We start from the raw sequence: 9,830 nt of genomic DNA, 5'->3' as shown, positions 1-9,830 counted from the left end.
ATCTATATATAATACTCTACGCGGCGTTAATAATTTTATATATAATTAAAAATTTAAATATTAACTTTAATATTATACTATTTTAATTATCTTTTATACGCTATAATAATACGCTTTTAAGTATATTTAGAATACTTAGATATATAAATAATAGTTAGCTAAAAAAGTCTCGAAGTTAAATATAAAGAAAAGGCTAGAATATAAATATAAATATAATTAAGAGTATTATATAATAGATGATTTTTAATATTTTATTATATAAATAGATAAAAAGTATTAGAATATTAGATTTATATAATAAAATCATATATTTTAAAACGCTAATATCGCTAAAAACTCTTAAAATATATAGTCTATATCTTTAAAGTAAGATATCTTAATTTATATATTCGCGAATATCTTATAATATTATAAAGATAAACTATAATTCTATTATAACGAGCTCGATTAATCTCGAATTATAATTAAAAAACCTTTAAAACTACGTTATTATTTAAAGAATAATAATAAAGAAGAATATTAAAAGCGTATTCGTTAGTAGAAAGCGAATTTTTTCTATAGTTTTAATATTTAGTTAATTGAAAATAGTATAATAATAGAGTATTATATTAAATATTAGCTTTTAAACTATTATTAGAGTATAAATTAATTATAAATTAGATATAATTATAATATTCTATAGAAAGACGATAATTTAAGTTATAAAATAATTCGAAGTAAGAAGAATATTAAGATTAATATGAAAAATATCGCTATATAGCTAAAATTCGATAATTAAATTAAGACTTTAGAATATCTTATATAATTATCTAATCTTAATCTAATTAAAATTATTTAGAATCTTCTAAATAAATAGATTTATTAATAATAATAAAATAATTAATATAAATATCGTATAATAATTTAGAAGAAATAAGATCGAATCGAACTTAATAAAATTTAGATCTAAATTATTAAAATACTTTAATAATATAGAATATTACGAGAGGGTAATTATATTAAGCTTATTAAGTCTAAGTTATAGTAGAAATATATATATTTAAGAGGTAGAAATATATGTATTTGATAGAAAGCTAATAGTAGCCGGGTAAACCCCGGGGGTAATGACTTCTGACACCCCCGTGTTTCTTAATTGTTACGAGCGTATCCTTGATATACTACTCAGCCCTATAGCTAGCGGGCCTTGGCAGAAGGCATCTCCTACTATATCATACCTCCTTCCCACCTATATAGTTCGATAGCCTTATTATCCTATCTACCTCACTTATATTAATATCGCACCTATACTGATTCTGACATTAACTACCGAACTATATAGGTGGAAAGGAGGTATGATATAGTAGGGGATACCTCCTGCCAAGGCCCGCTAGCTATAGGGCTGAGTGGTGTGTCAAGGGTACGCTCGTAACACTACCCCCCTCTCAAAGAGCCATGGCCCCCATAGCTGGTAGACCGGAGATGCAGGCCCATTGCTTGCCTTATATCTCCAAACATCCATGGTCCGTGTAGGCCTTGACTAGAGAGGATTGAGATCCTGGAGATATAACTATATCTTACCTGCGTACCAGCAAGATTCTCCAAGTCCTTCTTCCGTCCAGCCTGCTTGCCATAGGCCTTCGAAAGAATTGAATAATTCTATCGCATGAATCCATAAAAATAAAGAACTTTTGATGTGGCATTCTTCCCCAGCGGCGATAGCAACATTACCAGGCTTTACATAAATTCCCGTATTGGCCTCGTCGCTAGCTAGAGGTGTAGCGAGCATAAAGAGCCTAGTTTGATAGAAATCGATGGAAGAATGCGTAAGTAATAATCATGGTTATTGTCGGTAACTCAATATACGCTATCACTAGTACTTATTCGACCTAGTATATTAATATATAAAGGCTGTCTTCTTATATATAGAGTTCTTCTTCTTTAGATATAGATATTATTAAGACTATTACATCTAATAATAGATCTTATTATATAAGTAACTATATATCTAGATATTATCAATACTAATTAGTATACTTTAATACTAGTACACAGATTAGTAAGGCTATACTCTGAAGAAAGTCCGTTTCGATATCGTCGCGGTACTTCACACGGTTCTATGTTACTCAATCGATTCCGCTCATTATAACGATTCGATTAAATAGGACTACAATTTCTATAATTCCTATAACTCCTACCCAGTAGAGAAAACACCCAGAAAACATCAAATACTATTAAGCTTCACACCACATTAACACATAACACACACCCAAAATGGACTCCAAGGACAAGAAACCTGATTCTTCAGAGACACCGCCAGGCACCAAGCGTGAGTTGGAGGAACTACTAGGAGCCAAGCCACCAGACATCAAAGAGGAGCTCTAGGAGTTCGTCCGTTGGAGGGTACAACAATACACAAGACACAAATTTACGACACTCTCTGACGTCTTTGCTGACGACTTTGCCCAATACGTCAGAGAGGACTTCGAGGTTCTTGATAAGGACGTCATTACCACCCTACGAGATTGCCTACTAGTCTCAGCTTGGCCCCACCGGCCTTGAGGTGGGTCTGAGTAGGAAACCCTGCTAAGACTTAATTTTTTGGTGTATCGCCCGATATATAAAATTCACACCCTACGTACATATGATCCTTAATAAAAATGCGCATCTACGTGATATGGCCTTTTTTGGAATTCTTGAAAAAAGTCGAATAATATAGTTAAATAGGCCCTCGTTAAATTAAGAGCTGTAGTATAGTAATTAAGAAGTAGGCTTCCAATTTCATTCCACTGAAAAACTCAGCTAACTCAGCCATAGCAGCGGCACCAATACTCAAGAACGCTGTACGTCTCAACAAACGCGACACCATATAAGAATTCCCTTAAAGTATATATTGTCGAGGTAATCGCTATAGTACTCGCCGGACCGACGATACGGCGTGTTGGGGAAAATGCCGTAGCCTCGCCAATCAGTTCATTACTTCGATTAGATGCCGCAGTCTCCCCTCATTTTTTAGACGACCGGCGATGCGTGTAAATAAATAAGTAAGTAAGTATGTATGTATGGAAGCAATTGCGGTCGAACTTGCGGAGAGTAGAGCGGAGAGCGAAGCGGAGATAATTTATCCTTTTAATGTAAAGTCAGATATTGATGATGGCGATATCGATGAATAAGAATATCTCGCACGGCGTTGGAGTCTCTTATAAGTATATAAAATGTAGAAAAAGACGTCTTTGAATGTAGGAAGGTCTGCGTCGTCGTTATGAACGTTAAAATATTCTCCTCTCTACTTTTATACCCGGATATTAAATATATAACTTTTTTTCTTTTCTTTAGAACTGGTCCGCTAAATATCTTAAAACTTCGTATTCGTTAGAAGAAAGGACGTGTTTATAAACTATAAAGAGGTTAGTATATATAATTCGAAAATACCTCGCTATCGTTATCGAAGAGAAAATTGCGTATCTAAGCGTCTCTTATAATCTCCTTATTCGTCTAAATCCGTTTTAAACGCGTTAAGCGCGTTAAAATTATTTAAGATATATATTTTATACTCCCTTTAACTTCTAAGTAATATATCTTCGAGTTAATAGATATATATATAGAGGGGATAGCTTTAATACTCGATTTTCATTAGATAGTAACATAATCAAACTTGTAATCCAATTATTACACCCGACTCGTTATATGATCTTTTAATAATACTGAATACGATACGCTATCGTCTAGAATTTAATTATCGAAGGGTGATCGGCTGAAGGTAGGTGCTGTAACCGTCAGCGGAGAACGCGTGTTCGGATGAGCTTATGCGACAACAACGAGCTATTCGATCATAATAAAAAGTTTATATACTTGTTCAGCGACTACGAAAGGTCTATTGGCCCCTCAATTGATGTTAGAAGATAATGTGGTAATGGCTGGAAAAATAAAGAAAGTCGCGATTTCCCGATAACGGGGTGATTATTACGGTGAGCCCATATAAATTAACGGTTTATATAGCGATTCGGGGATTTTCTACTTAGACTCTAAGGGAGGGGTATACCGTAATGAGCTTGCGATATGATTGGCCCCCGAAGCGAGGCACGAGTGTAGGGCTGGCCATAGGTACCCCGGCTAGCCGTGAGTCTGAATTACTGAGACTAATTGCCTACGGGCCAATGGAGCATATGTCAAGAAAGGAAGAGGACTCTCGATGGCCAAAGAATTAGCGGACGTAATCAAGGAAGAGATCCCATGGCCACCAGACGACGAAGACCGTCCCCCACCAAAACCATCTCATTACTATCCTCAGCAACAGCCGGCTTATCATCAGCCCTATCAACCGGAGAACACTGTTCCTCTCCCGCCGCAACAGCCAGTTCAGCCACAGCAGCCCTACCAACCAATTGTCGAGGATACCACTTCAGTCCACCCTCCCCCACTCCAATTGTCGAGGATACCACTCCAGTCCATCCTCCCCCCACTTCAATTGTCGAGGATACCACTCCAGTCCATCCTCCCCCCACTCCAATTGTCGAGGATATCACTTCAGTCCACCCTCCCCTCACTCTAAGCGACGGCCTTTCACGTCAGCCTCCCCCACTCCAAGCGACGGCTCTCCACGTCAGCCTCAACAACAGCCAATGCAGTCAATACAGGAACAACAGCCTTATCGACCGGAGAACACTATTCCTCTCCCCCCGCAACCGCCTTATCAACCAGAGAATCCTACTCCGATTCTCCCCCCAACCCCAAACTATGGCCCAAATTACCGAGTCCCACACCTACTACCCTCGCCCTACCAAGTCATTCAAGACAGCAGCCCTGTCAACACGAGCCAACTCTCTGCGGTTTCACGTCCACGCACCATATCGACTCTCAAAGAGCCTACTTTCTCGCTCAGCAATCTCGGTCCACCTTTCGCCTCTCAGCATGCTCATTTTCTCGCTCCACCTTTCGCCTCCCAGCATGCTCATTTTCTCGCCTCTTAACTCGCCTCTCCGCTCAGCTACATTCGTGATACGGAGAGGCGGAAGGCTACAGGCCAAGGATAGGTGAATGGAGTATATGGACGGTGCATTCTTGATGTAGCTGTCCAGGGATTTAATCATGAGGGTCCATCTTTCTCTTATCGCTATTAGAAATACGCCTAGTATGACTGGATCTACGCCCATAGCAAAGGGAGGGATTGCAGCTATGGAGAGCATTGTGGAGAAGGATTCGAAGAAGTAATGTTTTGATAGCATGCGAATAGCCTCATCTTTTTCGGTTTTTACCAGTGTCGGTAACTTAACACTCGCTACCACTAGTACTTATTCAGCCTAGTACATTGATATATAAAGGCTATCTTCTTATACATAGAGTTCTTCTTCTTTAGATATAGATATTATTAAGACTATTATATCTAGTAATAAGTCTCATTATATAAGTAACTATATACTCAGATAATAATAATAATTATTTTAGTTATTTATAATAACTCTCGAGTTAATATTTTAGCGTAAAGAATATTAATAAAATAATACGATATAATTAGTAAATAGATCTCGAGTCGAACTAAGCCGTAGGCGCTAAAACTCTAAATTAATATTAAATAATTTCGATATGAGTTTCTTTATAAGGCGTTATATAGTCGATATCGATTAAGACTATTAATAATAATAGTGAGGTACGTAGATAACGTACTATAGCTTCGAAAGCTCTTTAGATATATAATAATAAGGGGAATCTACTTGATAAGTCTAATATAAGATAGTTATTAAGTAATATAAATCTAAGAAATCGATTTTGCGAATATAAAAAATAAGGCTATTATCGAGTCGTATATTAATCTTAAGTTTATAGAAAGTTCTAGTAACTAAGCTCGTATACTTCGTCGAAATTTATATCGAGTTCGAAGTATTTATTATACTTTTATATATAAGCCTAGTTTTTATCTATAAGATTCTCTATCTTAATAAGATTTAAACTCTATATATTAAAAGTAAGGCGAGTTATAATCGAGTATTCCTTCTTTATATTAGTCTCGATCTTTACTTTTATATATTACTTCGCGAATCTTTTAATCTTCTTTTCGGCGAATCTCTTAATAGATTATTAATATTAAAGCTATATTCTTATAATATATTTCTTTAATTTAAATATAGTTTAATTTCTTATTAATAGATTAATTAAGTTATATAAACGAAGTTTCGACTTCTTTTATATATCGTTTATTAGACTATTATTTCTAAGATCGTTAAGACTATTATTTCTAAAATTATATTCGATATACTTAATAAGATTATCGTAGAATTTAAGAAATAATTAACTTTCTTAACTTATTTTATTATAAGCATATTAATAGATTATTCTAAGAATAAATAAGAGTACCTTATACACGTTGCTTAAATAATTTAGAAGATTATCGACTATAGAGTATAAGCGATATCGTCGTCTAATAGATACGTGCTAACTAGCTTTCTCTTTAAGTCTCGCTATAACGTAGATAATTTTAAAGATATCGATAAGAAAATAATCATCATTATAAGTAAGCTTATCTTGAATTCTTATTTTTCAATTATCGAATAATATTAAATTAGTATTTATAAAGATAGATAGATCTAATAGCCTTAGGCTAAGTGGCTATCTAACTAGCTATAAAGAGATTAATCGATATCGATATACTCTTAGTGTCTCGAAATCTCGTAGAGTGGATAATAGTGGGGACGGAGGCGGAGCAGAGATGCCAGGCGAGTTTTGGCCCTGCGTCTCCTCTTGATTAATGTGGAATGGGGAAGGAGGCGGAGCGGAGATGCCAGTCGGTGTTCTATGATATCGCTGATAAAGGTCCTCAGCAGATAGAGAACGCTGCACCCGTGGCATGTGGAGTGACGGCGAGTTAGGAGGTGAATATCTTCTATGTAGGTCTTCGTAAGTAAGATAAGGCTGGCCACGGTGTGTAGGAGATCGTGGTCTAGAGGGAGTATTCTCATGTCGACGGTCGCGAGGTGCCTTAGTCCTCTGACAGGTGTAGCAATTCTGAATGTAGGTGGCTACTATCGTCCTTATTCCTCGTTAATAGTATTCCCTTTTAAGTAGTTTATAAATACGTGCTACTCCGAAATGGCCGTAGAACGATTAATTATATACCTCTCGAATAATATCGATATATATGTTATCGAATATTCATAAACTATTCTTATAATAAAGTATCTTATCTTATATAAAGTACTTATTAAGAGTAATCCCTTAAAACTTATTCTTATCTTCGGCGATAGCGTTACGAATTTTCGTATAATATTCGTCTTTCTTATTAACCTCTACTACTTTATAGTAGATAAGATCGTCGTATATAAGATAAAGCTAATCGCGGTATATAGATAATCGGCGATATAAAGAGCGATATCTTAATGTTAATATAGATGAAATTAAGTAAGAATTTAAGAAACTTATAATATATTAAATATAGATAAGAACGAAGTAAAGAGATCTCTGAAATTTCGATATTATAAAGGTGGTAGTAAGTCGAGAAATATAATAGATCTCTATATTAAGAGTATAACGTTTAAAATAATATTATTTCTTTATAGAAGTCTATAACACTCGTTTCTTAACTAATTAGATCGTCGTAAATATAATAAGTACTTTAAATAGTATTCTTTCGAATAATAGAAAGTTCGTCGAGGGTCTATTAATCGGTGATAAACTTTTTGCGAGGAACGGAGCGGAGAAGGATTTCTTATATTCGATGTAGGGAGCTCGTTTTTTTAATGAATTAGACTATCGTTAATAATATAGATTATTTAATATAGGTTCTTTCGAATAATATAGATATCTTATAATTTGAATATATAGTAAGACTTCTATATGATAGAAATATCTAGCGTTTTCTTTATTAGACTCGGTCGCTTACTTCGAGTAGAAAGTAAAAAATCTATTAATTCTCTTCGTCGAGTGAGGGTATAAAGGAGCTTTATTATAATATTAGAACTAGTATAGATATAATACTAGTATAAGTAAGATAGAACTAGAATAATAAGGCTATCGAACTATATAGATGAAAAGAAGATATAATATAGTAGAGGATATCTTCGCTAAGGCTCGCTAGTTATAGAGCTAAGTAATATATTAAGAATACGCTTATAATATTAATAATAACTTCGATCTTAGCGATAAGATCTTAATAGATATTAATAATTATTTTTTCGCTTATAGAATTAAGTTTAATTTTCTATAATATAAGAATATTATTATTAATTAATATATTAATCTTTAAGTTATCGACTATATAAGCTTTTATAATTATTTTTATAAATATTTAAGAGTTATTAAATAGCTTTTTTTCGCGTATATTATTATTATAATAAACTTATCGATATTATATATAATATTTTTAAAACCTCTAACGCGTATAAAGAAAACTATCTTTAATATCTTAATATTTAGAAAGAACTTCTAATATTAAACTTAATTTATAAGAGTAATATCTACTTTAGAATTCGTATAACTCGATATAGATTCTTAGAAATTTGGCGTTAATTTTAGATTAATAATAATATAGTAATATTCTCGAAAAGTATATTTCGATATAGCGGTTAATTCTCTACTTAAGAATTTAATTACTTTTTTTAATTTTAATAATACTTACGAAGTTGCTAATAGAATCTATTTAGCGATTTCTAAATCTTCGATAATTTTAAAAGCTTTTAAAGTATATATTAAGAGGTTTTTTTATATTTTCTTAAGATAACGAAATAGTATATTTCTAAAGAAAAAGCCTTTTAAATATTAATAATAAATATAAATTATCGATATAGCCTTCGTAAAATAGCTTATAAAGTCGAAAGATTTAAAGAATTTAAGCTTACTATTTTCTTAAGAATTCGATTTAACTATTTTCTTATACTCGATATAATATATTTTCTAACTCTTATTATACTTATTTTCTTAAGATAATAAATCTTCGTTATTCTTATTAATTAAAGCTTAATAGACTTTCTAATAATATTCGCTATAATTATTATTTTATTATTACTATAATCTTTAAAATTCTTAATTTCTTTAATTCTCTCTTTTTAGAAATTCGTTATTTTATAAATAATTTAATAGCGTTAAATCTAACGCGTTTAAATTTAAAGAAGATATAATTTATAAAGATTAATAAGATATAAATAGCTCTTATTAACGAGATTATTAATTTAATAATTAATCGTACTACTACTATAATTAATAAATATTTAAATTATTAAATTAATAAGAGAAAGATAAGTAAGACTAATAAAATTAGCGATTATAATACGATTATTATCTAAATTTAGATTTTTACTATTAGAATTAAAATTAATTATAGTTATTTCTATTATTAGTAGATTAAGTCTATTATTAACTAGTTTATATAATAGATCTAATACTTCTTTTATTATATCTACTTATATATATCTATTATTCGTACTTATACTCGTTAAGACTTATTAAAAATATATTAATAGTAATATTCTTATCGAGTTTCTTAACGTCTCGATAAAGCTTTAGATCGAGATTATTATAAATAATATCGAGTTAATTCTTAATAAGAACTATATTAATATTCTTAGTTAATCTTAAGATCTTTTAAATATATTCGCGAGATTCGCGATAAGAGTTTATATTTCTTAAAGTATATTATTCTCATAGTATAACATTAATAATAATATTAGAAGATTTCTTAAATCTTGAGATAAGTAGCTAACTCTATTTCGAGATATCGAAATTCGAATTATTATACTTTATAAGGCGTTTCTTAATATTTAAAAGTTCTACGATTTATTATTCGAGAGTGATATCTTATAGACTTATTTAAAGATTTTCTTAGATAAGTAATTCTTTAATAATAATAAGATTCTTAGCTCGCTTAA

The 9,830-nt window shown here is 31.9% G+C and overlaps 1 protein-coding gene across 1 annotated transcript; it reads right to left on the bottom strand.

Moving 5' to 3' along the window:
• Positions 1 to 4,808: 4,808 nt before the first annotated feature.
• On the bottom strand, positions 4,809 to 5,162 carry HO173_002718 (uncharacterized protein; the record flags this gene model as incomplete). Its single annotated transcript, XM_037304650.1, has 2 exons — positions 4,809 to 4,872; positions 4,909 to 5,162. The coding sequence occupies 2 exons, from the start codon at positions 5,160 to 5,162 to the stop codon at positions 4,809 to 4,811; spliced, it is 318 nt and encodes a 105-aa protein (XP_037168743.1).
• Between the last annotated feature and the right edge of the window lie 4,668 nt (positions 5,163 to 9,830).

The sequence above is a fragment of the Letharia columbiana genome (genome assembly GCF_014066305.1).
Source record: "Letharia columbiana isolate WasteWater2 chromosome Unknown Sc0000005_s0, whole genome shotgun sequence".
Lineage (NCBI taxonomy): Eukaryota > Fungi > Ascomycota > Lecanoromycetes > Lecanorales > Parmeliaceae > Letharia > Letharia columbiana.
Note: the sequence above shows the minus strand (reverse complement) of the source record. Positions and strands in the feature narration are given on the sequence as shown.